The sequence below is a fragment of the Periplaneta americana genome, chromosome 10, assembly GCF_040183065.1.
Source record: "Periplaneta americana isolate PAMFEO1 chromosome 10, P.americana_PAMFEO1_priV1, whole genome shotgun sequence".
NCBI lineage: Eukaryota > Metazoa > Arthropoda > Insecta > Blattodea > Blattidae > Periplaneta > Periplaneta americana.
Window position 1 is genome coordinate 5,316,090 of NC_091126.1, and position 12,414 is coordinate 5,328,503.

At 31.9% G+C, this 12,414-nt stretch overlaps 1 protein-coding gene across 3 annotated transcripts in view; it reads right to left on the reverse strand.

Annotated features, from left to right (window-relative positions):
- Window positions 1–12,414, reverse strand: part of Apoltp (Apolipoprotein lipid transfer particle) — a 194,418-nt gene that overhangs the window by 13,751 nt on the left and 168,253 nt on the right. For all 3 annotated transcript variants that reach the window (XM_069836782.1, XM_069836783.1, XM_069836784.1), the window contains 4 exons: window positions 7,751–7,863; window positions 2,937–3,048; window positions 1,631–1,760; window positions 843–1,054 (listed from right to left, as the gene is read on the reverse strand). In XM_069836782.1, coding sequence (XP_069692883.1) covers window positions 843–1,054; window positions 1,631–1,760; window positions 2,937–3,048; window positions 7,751–7,863 — 567 coding nt within the window. The remainder of the gene's footprint in view (window positions 1–842; window positions 1,055–1,630; window positions 1,761–2,936; window positions 3,049–7,750; window positions 7,864–12,414) is intronic.

The following is a 12,414-nucleotide window of genomic DNA, read 5'->3' on the forward strand; positions in this document are numbered from 1 at the left end:
AAACAGCGAAGTGGTAAATAACGCAATATACCTGTTGTAACAGTACAGTGCTAAGACACAAAAAGTCGTGCAACCATCTAAATGAAATTTATTTAAAGAATACCAATGCGATAGTCGAGCATTCTACATGTACTATTAAGTCATTGTAAGAGTCCACAGAAAAGTGTTCAGATGACATTTAATTTTGTCCAATGTTAAAATTATGGAAATATTTTTAGAAACTTAACGTGTTACTTCTTGAAAAGAGTGTAATTTTGTATAACACTTTCTCTCCCTAAAACTTTCATATACTAGTAACCAATTTAATTATATAATATACAGTGGAAGCTCTTAACTTCGACATCTTATAGTTCGACTGCTTACGTAGGAGAATTAGACATGCCCCTATACGGGCACTAAGAAATGGGTTTGCCGTTGAATGGGAATTGGTTCTGTGTCTTGTAGTGATACTTTTGTTAAAGGAAAACAGAATATTTTATTGATTAGGACATCCATATTGATCTCTGATTTTAAATTAATGAACTATTTGAGAATTGTGCCGTTTGTGAGACGGAATTGTCCAAACCCACTGTGGTACTAGAAGCACATACACAAGTCTCGGGGAGGGCAGGAAATGCAAGTACAATACTGTATTCGTTGATGGATAACCAATAAGAATTTGTATTCATTTCACCTGCCACATCCACTACCCTTATTGGACTGAACTTTCAATTCTGTTTTGTCGAACTTAGGAGAGTCCACTGTATAAATATTAATGCAATGTAGCTGTGTGACTACAGACTTATACGCATGAAACATGGAAATGGCAGATCCTGGACATGTCTTCTAATGAGAATACTTACGTCTTCGAATACATTCACTTGAACTACCTGCTTGTCAACAATGAGAGCAAGTTCATGTGTGTTTGCCTTGTTGTTCGGGTCATACATGATTACAAGCGAGAAGTTGGAATCTACAAAATCATGGGCTAGCAGGTAGGTGCACGACCCTTGAAACTCAAAGAATTTCCTGTCAAATGTCATGAAATGCTGGCTTCCAGCTATCATAGCTTGGGCTGAAACAGTCAGAATAAAATATGTGTGCTAAATATAATGCTGCTTTCTCTCAATTTCTAGTACAGATGCACTTAATATAAGAAATTTGAATCATGACATTAATTATATGTATTTTATAACTTAAAATATTTAATTGTATAAATATCTTATTTTTTATATTTAAAAACATTATTTCCGGAAAATCCTTGTCTTTATCAGTAAATTTCGAAAGGTTTTTCCATTATTTTGTGGAATTTAGGCAGATACAGTTATCAGTTACTCTGAATATTTTATTAATTCAGTGGCTTTGTTGTTTAGTCAACTGTCCGAAGACAGGTCTGAACCTCAAAAGTGATTCCAAGAAGGCACCACTTATGAAGCAACTAGGCCGGGAGATAATGGAGTAGGGTGGTCAGTTTCTTTCCCCCTCCATTGCATACATCGCCGACTAGTTACATATTACACTAGTCAAATTTCAGATGTATACAATCAATTGTTCTTCCTCTGACACATATCGTCAAATGAGGTGTACTGCCTGATAATAGAAGTACGTATCAGCCAGAACCTCAATCAGAGGATAATCAATGGCTTCTTACCTCTAAAAGGAGGCAACCAACATGATGGGTCAAGCAGTGGTCTGTACTTGTAAAATAAGTTCCAGAATGTAAAGTTTGAGGCAATGAAGTAGGCTTGCACTTCATTTATTGCCCTGTATTCTGGAATTTCCTGAAAAATAAAAAATTAATATTGTAATTAGGAGCTCATACACTGAGAAGACCACTGCAGAAACAAATATTTTCATGATGAATGTGATCAGAAATAGACTCTTGAGTCTTCCACCGTGTCCTGTAACTTACCTTTATTCAAACATTAGCTTTAGCGCCCAAAATAGGTCGTTGTGTTGAATGGTTGTACTTAAGATAGGCCTATGGTAGCTCAAGCATGAAATGCAGTTTAGTTTGAGTACATTATTAATAGACTGAAAATTATATTTCTCTTCACGTAGCTATTCTTTTTCTATAAAGTCTCATATATTCTGCGCGACTGCTTCCTGTACACATGTTTATCTGTACTTGACGTCACATGCTTGCTGTTGTTAACATTATTGCGTTATACTCTCAGCATAGCAGTTGCGAAGCCTAACAACTAAGAATCATATTATGTTTTGGTAAATTCCCATGTTAGTTATACGAGTCTGATTTGGGGAATATGTAACAAAACTTTGATTAAAAATTTGAAGTTATTACAAAGGAGCAATCAGAATATCCTATGGTGTTCCATATCAAGTTCAAGTTCAGCCCATAATATCCCCTCGGTTAACCATGCCAGTCGTAACACTTTTTGCACGTGTTCTTTAGAACTCCAAAATTACAGAGAATTATATTTTAATACTAAATTCTGTTCGTTAAAATATTAATGAAAACATTATAATAGTATAATCACTTTTGTTTATGAAATTATCACTAAACTCGCTCATTTAAATCTCAAATTCCAACTTAACCCGAAATTCATAATCATTATACTAATGCTACTAAATGTGGCATTCGATATCAGTAGAAATTAAGATTATACCAAAAGTATGTCAATTTAAATAAAAACAAAAGTTAGGCTATAATGTATTTAGGCTACACGTAGATATAATTTTGTTTAGTTTCTATTATTTTAAATTTCCCCATAACAGTTCCTACAGGACTATAAAATGATAGGCAAATGGCGATATTGATGAGTAATAGAATATTCTGTAATAATTAAGCATTAAATAACCTTATGTATCATATGAAGTAGTGATTACTATAACATTATAAAATTGTATGTAGTGCCTTGGGTAGAGCTCATCAAGGACTTTTTATGCAGTAGGCCTACCTAAATAATGCAATGAAGAAAATTTTCGACACTACTTACTTCAAATTTGGGCGTTTCATTGAATGCATGCCATGACATAGGAAGTTTTTGTTCCAATTCAACATTTCCACTTTCTGGGTCAAATATAAATTTTGTTTTGGCTTCTCGGTATCTGCAAAAAAGAGAAATATATGTCAAAAGCAGGTCCTGTTCATTGTTAAAAGAAGAATTCAAGTATATAATATCTATAAAGAAACACAAAATCTTGGAAAAATACCGTAATCATTAATCTTGTGTCCTACTTTGATCAATTACGAATGGTATGCATTATAAAACATTTGCATCTCATATTACAAACTGCAATTGTTTGCGACTTTTGCAAGATTTTTGAGATTGATATCTGCTCTGTCCATTCTGTTAGTTATTCCATATTTACCTCAATTATGGCGTGAAAATTTTCGGAATGCAAAGAAACAAGAAAGGAATAATTATATGAAATAATTTGATTATGCACTGAAATCCCTGTATTAAATAACAAGATGGATTACACAAGGTATAAGATGGATTACACAAGGTATTAAAATCTCATGCAAAACCAAGAGATCATTATACATACAGAGCAGAAATAGTAATGATACAAACTTAAAACAACACTATAAAAATTATTCAAAAATATTACACAAAGTACGTAATTAATTCAAAAAGCTGAAGAATTACACTATAATACAACAATACAAAACTCTGATAATAAAATCAAAACAACTTGGAACATAATTAAAAAAGAAAGTGGACGATCAAAAAGTAAAGTAACAAACTATACCCTTATATCTAACAATACAAAAACGTCAGACCCAAATGAAATTGCAAACATATTTAACAAATATTTTCTTACAATAACTGATAACCTCAACTTCCCCCAAGATAATGTTACTAACAGTTTAGATTCTTTAACACAATATTTTCCGACAAAATTCCCAAATATTCAAATATTTCCAACAAACAAACAAGAAATAATTGCAATTATTAAAAATCTAAAGTAAAAAAACTCCTCAGGGTATGATGAAATAACAAGCAAAATATTAAAAGCGAGTTCACATATTATAGCTGGGCCATTAAGTTATTTATGTAACTATTCAATGTTCAATGGTATATTTCCTGAGAGATTAAAATATTCAGTGGTTATTCCTATCTTCAAAAAGGGAGAAACAACGTCTCCAGAAAATTACAGACCCATATCACTTCTACCAGTCTTCTCCAAAATCTTTGAAAAAGTAATGTATAAAAGATTATATCATCATCTAGAAAGATATAACATTTTAGTCCCAGAACAATTTGGATTTAGGAAAAATAAAGGCACAGAAAATGCAACATTTAGTTTAACTGACAAAATTCTGGAGGCAGTAAATAAAAAATTACAAGTTGGAGGGATTTTCTGTGATTTATCCAAAGCATTTGACTGTATAAATCATAAAATGCTGCTAGATAAATTAGATTATTATGGAATTAAAGGTGTTGCACACCAATGGTTTCACTCATATCTCATAGATAGGAAACAGAAAGTTGAAATCAATACAACTATGAAATCTACATCGACATGGGGAACTATTAATAATGGAATTCCTCAAGGATCAATATTAGGTCCCCTACTTTTTCTAGTGTTTATAAATGATCTTGCCCCCCTTATAAAAGATGTAGGTCATCCCATATTATTTGCATATGACAAGTATAGTAATTACAGCCAATAACTCCAACACATTCCAATCTTCAACAGAGGAAATTCTCTTCAAAATATGTGACTGGTTCTCAGTCAATAAATTAGTATTAAATTGTAACAAAACTAACATAATTCAATTTAAATCCTGTCCAAATTCAACCTCGCAAATTTCTAGCGCAATAATTAACAATAGATCCCTATTAGAAACAACAACAACCAAATTTCTTGGCTTAAAAATCGATAATGTGTTAAATTGGAAAAATCATATTAAAGAAATTACCCCCAAACTAAATTCAGCTTGTTTTGCTATTAGATCTATGCAAAAGATAGTAAATATCAATACCTTAAAAACAATATACTTTGCATACTTCCACTCGGTAATGAGTTTTGGAATAATATTCTGGGGAAATTCCACAGATAGTAACAATATATTTCTATTACAAAAAAGATTAATTAGAATAATAGTAGGTGCGAAATCTAGGGAGTGGTGTAGGACTATTTTAAAAAAACTACAAATAATGCCCATGGCTTGTCAGTATATCTTTTCATTAATAGTCTTCCTCGTATGTAATCGTGAAAACTTTGTAACTAATTCAACAATTCATAGCATAAATACACGTCAAAAAAATGACTTTCATACTTCATCGGCAAGTCTATCGTGCTATCAAAAAGGAGTGCGTTATATGGCAGTAAAAATTTTTAATAGCCTCCCTATCGATATAAAAAATGAAACTCAAAACATAAAATTATTTAGGGCCAAATTAAAGAAGTACCTAATTTCTCACGCCTTCTATTCTGTAGGTGAATTCATGACATTCAATAACACTTCATGAAATTGATACTAAAACTATGTGTTGTACTAGTAGACTATATTGTAAATCTCGTCTGTATATATTTCATCTAGACTGTGACTATAAATTAAGATTTTATAATAGTATTAAGTTTTTTGACTTGTTCCATATTCTAGCTGTAAGCATGTATGAATACCATGGAATGTTAATAAATACAATACAATACAATACAATACAAAACATGTTTATCCCCAAAGCCAGAGGGTCCGAGTTCAAATCCTACTCTAGTCTGAATTTATAACTTGTGTTGGACAAGCTCATGGTTCAGGCAGTACAGTGATTTTCTCCAGGTACTCCAGTTTCCCTGTGACATCACAACAACTCACCACCACCACCACCACCACCACCACCACCACCACCACCACCACCACCAATTACAAATGCAATGTAGATTCGCTGCCTAGGTTGTTTCTTACGAACTAAGTGGTCTATGCTTCTCGGTACTAGCCACATCTATGAGCACACTTGTAGAGGCAGAGAGAATACGAATAATTTCTATTTAAGGACCCTGCCATTAAAATAATATGTGTTTAATTTTTGTAGTTTGTTAGAATCTATCAGTAATAAAATATGTTACCTATATACAGAGTGAACCGTATGTAATGTCATTAATTTCATGGTGTTATTCTTTTAGACATTTCAAACAAAAACAATTTAATACAACTTCCTTGCTTCATTTTCGAGATAAAAAATGTTTTATATGAAACATTTAATTGCGTGTTCTGGAAAAGCCATTTTCTACACATTTAATGGGTAAAACTAAAATTCTTTCAATCATTTATTATCATAATACACTGCTCTCTTAAACTGAGTGAGCATAATGAGAATTAAATCAATGGCTGCCCCAAAACACGCTATGAAGTGTTTCATATAAAACAATTTTTATCTCGAATAGGAATCAAAAAGGAGCAAAATTATATTAAACTCTTTTGTTTATAATATCTCAAAGAATGGCCCTCCGAAATTAATGACATTACTTACGGTTCACCCTATGAATATGATCAAGGATAAAGGTGAAACATGGTCGATTATATTCTGAACATGAACTTTGAAAGATATTTTTACTACTTAAGAAAATCTCATGGTTTTAGATGAGTATTAAGTAGGCAATTCGGAAAGAGAGAGAGGAAGAGTGAGGAAGGGAGGAATGAAGGAAGGAAAGAAGAAAGAAACAAAGGACGAAAGGAAGGAAGAAAAAAGAAAGGAAGAAAGATATAAATAAATAAAGAAAGAAATTCATATTTTGAAACAAAAAAGGAAGGAATTGGCAAATTTATAGTAATATCAGTAAGGAGACTTACTTTCTGACTATAATAATAATAATAATAATAATAATAATAATAATAATAATAATAATAATAATAATAATAATAGTTATTATTATCATTATCATCATTATTATTATTATTATTATTATTATTATTATTATTATTATTATTATTATTATTATTATTATTATTTATTCTGTGGAGTTAAGACCATCAAGCCTTTTCTTCCACATCACCAGAAATATGTAGGCCTACACATACAACATTTTAGGAGAGCAGCTAAGAAACTAATTAATAACATTCAATTACACAAAAACTTAGACACAAAACAAAAACGTTCACAATTACTGTAACACAAAAAATAGATAACAATGCAAAAACATCCAAAATGTTAAATTTGTATACTATTAAACAAATCTTAAGATCTATACATGATATATAGGGCTAGTATTCTAATACTGCAAAGAAAATATTTGGAGATGTTTGTTTTCAGCATTTCCAGATATCAGAGAAATGCCTTTAGCATAGCTCTCCATTTGTTACTACTGTTACCGTATGTCCTTAAACACGATGGATTTTATTCACACTGAATGTTTGGGAGTCAATAAATTAATGTAGGACGAATGAATACATAATATATGTGCATTGGTGTTTTGAGCTAATCTTTCATACAATAATGTGGCATCTAACGCACGGAGAATAATTACTGATTTACTGAAACCGAGATTTTGGAACTACCCATAAAATAAGTATAAGCCTATCGGTATGAAAATGTGTTTGACATTTGCGATTATCGGCTTGTTGAACCAAACCCCATTACTGTTAACTTCGTAATAATTAACAGTAATATCGTAAGTTTTAGACACTTTGGAGTAGAATTTTCTAAATGTGAAAATGTTATGACTTAAAAAATAAATGGCTCTGGGAAAATATGATCTTTTTTAATTGTTGTGTAATATGTATGAATAAATTAAATATGTTTTCATATTGATTAAGAACACACAGGAGAAGAGTAACTTAATGAATCATTCATAACAGTACTTGTTCTCAACTTGAAGAGCAGTCTGTGTGATGTCAGTAAGTTTGCTGTGTATTATTCTTATTGCCATCTGTATCCTGGTGCCAAGATCCAGCGATTCGTACACCCACACCACCTAAAAATTCACAATTATATTTTAGTTATTAATTTTAATGTAAATGATTGCTACAAATAGGTACTGGTAAAAGTTAACAACACATTGAAATCTACACCTCTCATGAGAAAGAATTGCAGTGATAGCTAGAGTCCTGCGTTTGGTTACCTAGAGTCTCCAAGCAATCCGAAACAGTGTAGGTATGTATGGAGTAAAGTTTGGCAGCATTCAATGCTACTTACACAATTCAGGTCTGCTGTTGAGCATACGAAAAAAAAAACAAACAAACAAACAAAGCTAGGCACTTTGAGATCACTGCTCTAATAGAGGAATTTGGTAGCCAGAACTTCATTAGGAAAGAAGGACATGTATTTTATCAGAAAAGAGAAATTTTTCATTTGTAACACTTAAAATGTTTTATCAAATATAATTTGCATACCTTTCCTACAAATTCAGACACACACCAGTACAATACAAGAAATAAAGATAATATTTTTATTGAAAGTTTTAACACAACTCTATATAAAAACAGTTTCATTCATGCTGGTCTTCTTATGTACAATAGCCTACCAAATTATCTTAAAGAAATGTCTGCACATCAGAAATTTAAGAAAGCTCTTTATAAAATTTTAATCAAAAACTGCTTTTACAGTGTGAATGAATTTATTGAAAATTGTCATAACTGAATAGAAAAAGAACGCCTTACTTCAAAAAAACTTTACTTCCTCTTTTCCAGATCCTGACTTCGAGAAGAATGTCTTCTCATGAAAGACGTGATGGTTGAAATTGACTCCTGACTTCAAGAAATACTGCAAACGGGACTTATAGCCGAAATCGACCGACCTGTAGTTTTCTTAAATCAAATTCCAAGTTTTTTATATTTATATTTGTGTTGCATTTAATTATAGTTATTACTTTTATGTATATTATGTAATTAATTATTAGTTTGTAAATATGACATGTCCCATATCATGTATATGATCAGTGGATGTAATAAATGATTATGATTATTATAGTTATTGATTGTAATGCATAGAGGTTCATAAAGCACACACTCATAATTTGTTTTATTTCAAATTTGTTATGATATTTATGTTTTTCATTTGTTAATTCCAACCTTTAATTAGATCTAAAGTATCTAGATGCGTTTCACTTATTGCAAAATCAGGGGTAGACAAATTCTGGGTGCCAGGTAGCCATGGCGACTAATTTTTTTTGTCCCCGAGTTTTTTTATCGAGTTAAATTTTTTAAAGACTTCGAGTTCTTTTATGTCACTATGACTAATACATAATGTTAACAAAAGCAGTTACAGAAAGAAATTCGAATGTGCTTCTTAGATTAATATTGTTATATTTGCTGCGCATCTCAAGATACTGTCGCTACATAGCTTCAGTGAAGAGAAGAGAGCATCTCTGAGACCTTATGTTTGCACTGCATAGATATTTTATATTGTTTATGCTCGACCATGCCGAAATGTAGTAATTATACACCTGGTAGCAGACCTTTAATGCATGTCATTAAAGTGCATCTACTCATTAAAGGTCAGGTCTTTCAGGCAATGACGACTCAGGTTACAACTGTTCAGCCAATGACAGGTCAGCTTTCTACCGTTATAAAACCGCAAGTATCGATTATTCTCGGATATGCAATCGAAAGAGAATTAGCGAAAAGTCACGGAGGCTGGAAATCCAATACTGTCGCAGAAGGTTATGTTCTGTTACTATAATAATTAGCGTTAATTGTAAATAATATTCAAATAAATTCAATTTGTCATCTCGTTTTTCAATGTCTAATTTTATTTCAATGTTATCTCTGTAGGTTCTTATGGCCTAGCAAGGTCAATGTGCACATCTGTTCCTCGGAAAAAATCAATACTTTCGCGTCTGCGCACATCTCACAACATACGGGACATTGCTCCAGGTCAGATACAATAAAATTAATAATATCAAGTTAGAAATATGGTCGAGCATAAAAAGTCGTATGAAAATTGCCTATAATGGTAATTAAGAAGCTCGTATGAAAATTATGAAACTCGCTTGCGCTCATTTCATAAATATCCATACTCACTTCTTAATTACCTTCATTATAGGCTCGTTGCATAATGTACTATTAATATATTACAGTAAATGTATCTTTGTCTTACTTCGAATCATTTTCTTGTTTCAAGTGTGCGCAAAATATGTTGACTCCTGAATTTTTTTTTTTATTTTTGTCTATCCCTGGTAAAAATTATATTTTATTGCATATAAGCTGCATTTAAATAAATATTTCGTTATTGTTGTTTGTTGTTTAGTCAACTGCCCGAAGACAGGTTGGAACTTCTTATGTAGGGGGCAGATTCATATGCACTAAAAAAACCGGAAAAATATGCATGCATGTATATACTTAAAAACCACGTTGTATGGACTAAAAATAACAGAATATGCACTCTTAAAATTGAAATGAATGAATGAATGAATGAATAAATAAATAACTAAATAAATAAATAAAAAAAGCAATTTACTATTATTGATGGTTTTTCTGTTATAAATAAGAATATTCTATACTTTTCCCACTGAATTTCAAAATATTTCTAATACCAAACCACAAAATCACCTCATTAGTAAACTTTAATACTGATGAAAGTAGGGGCTCTGACAATTCGTACCTGCAACAATAATTCATCCCAGAATAAAATATGTCCTATGACGATGTCACACTTTAGAGATTCGTACTGGAAAATTAGTCCCCGGTGGAACAAATAATATTTTTTTTGTAAAATGTTAGAAGTAATGCACTTTTGAATTTAAATACTATTATAGTCACAATCATGCCATGGTATGAAAGAATTAATATGTCACATCAACGGACGTATATACGTCACCAAACATCGTAAGATGAAGATTACATTTGTAAAAAGTTTCTTCACACCCATAAGCAGTGCTGACTAGATCAGACGCTATGGACAGTACTCTATAACAGGGTCGCCAGTATGAAAGGATAATTCCAAGCCTTTGGCGTGAGACAAACTCGATAGCTCAGTGGTAGAGCGCCTGACCGGAGAACAGGATTCCCGCTAGAGGTTGTGTAATTTTTCTTTCATACCATGGCATGATTGTGACTATAATAGTATTTAAATTCATTAATATGTCACATCAACGGACGTATATACGTCACCAAACATCGTAAGATGAAGATTACATAATGCACTTTTGTTGCTGAGAGGCAGTGACTCACTTTTGTAAAATTTTAAAATAATGCATTTCTTTTACTAAGAGATGGTTGCTCATTTCTGGTTTAATAAAAAAATGGTAATTTGTGAAAACTGTAAAAATTCTACAAAATTGTCAAGCAGTGGGTAGTCTAAGGACCACAACCTCCGAAAAGGGGAATCAGAAAGTACTGGTAATAACAAAGGATATTTATATACCAAACACAGAGAAGGTGAGAGAAAAACAGAATTAATTGATGTGCGAAAGGTGGTGTAAATGTTCTGTTTGTATAGACGTAGCTATCGGAACACAAATGAGTGTTTAGATTAGCATTCAATAAGCCCAACTCACTGTGTTCAGTAGCGAGAAGGATTCCACAGGTGTGCTACATTTTTGTGTTGGAAAATTCTTGTAGAAAACTTGTACTGTACTTCACTACATATTTTATTGGTAGAGTAAATAACACAATATTTAATTTAGGAGTCCCTTAAGGGTTAGTGTAAAGTATTAGAGTTGAAATAATTTTCTATACTATTACAGAATACTGATTTGGGCAAAAGCGATTTACGAAATTCCTAAATTAATTAAAATCTGTTTATGAGAAATGATATTTGCAACTAATTTACACATTCATTAAAGAGAATTTGTTACTGGTATGTAGTTTACAAAGAATTATAATTCAATTTAATGTGCAATGTAAGGGGCTTCAATAAATAACAGTTTCGAATCAAAACAGAAATCGAACCCTAAAGATCAAATCGTCTATCATATATCATATTGACTATAACAGAAGACAAGTCACTTTAATATCCCAGTTCCTTCATGGAGACATTTCTCTGAAACAGGTTACATTAATTTACATCAAATGTTATGTTTTATTTAACGACGCTCGCAACTGCAGAGGTTATATCAGCGTCGCCGGATGTGCCGGAATTTTGTCCCGCAGGAGTTCTTTTACATGCCAGTAAATCTACTGACATGAGCCTGTCGCATTTAAGCACACTTAAATGCCATCGACCTGGCCCGGGATTGAACCCGCAACCTTGGGCATAGAAGGCCAGTGCTATACCAACTCGCCAACCATGTCGACTTTTATATCAATCTTAATCATAGTGACAAAAGGTAAATCAATCCACCAAGTGGAGATTGTAAGAAATTAGATACAATATAAACGTACCTCTGTATTTTTTCTTAAGTACTTCGGTTCTTCATCTATTTTGGTAGTTTTATTAATAAATGTATATCAAAATAATAAACATAAGCCTAATTTTTTTAAGGCAGCAAGGTTGACGATTGGTTTATAGAAGACCCCGAAAACCATTTCATTATTGGTTCAAGTTAAAACATTCCAACTGTTTCATCAACCTAGGGGAAAATATT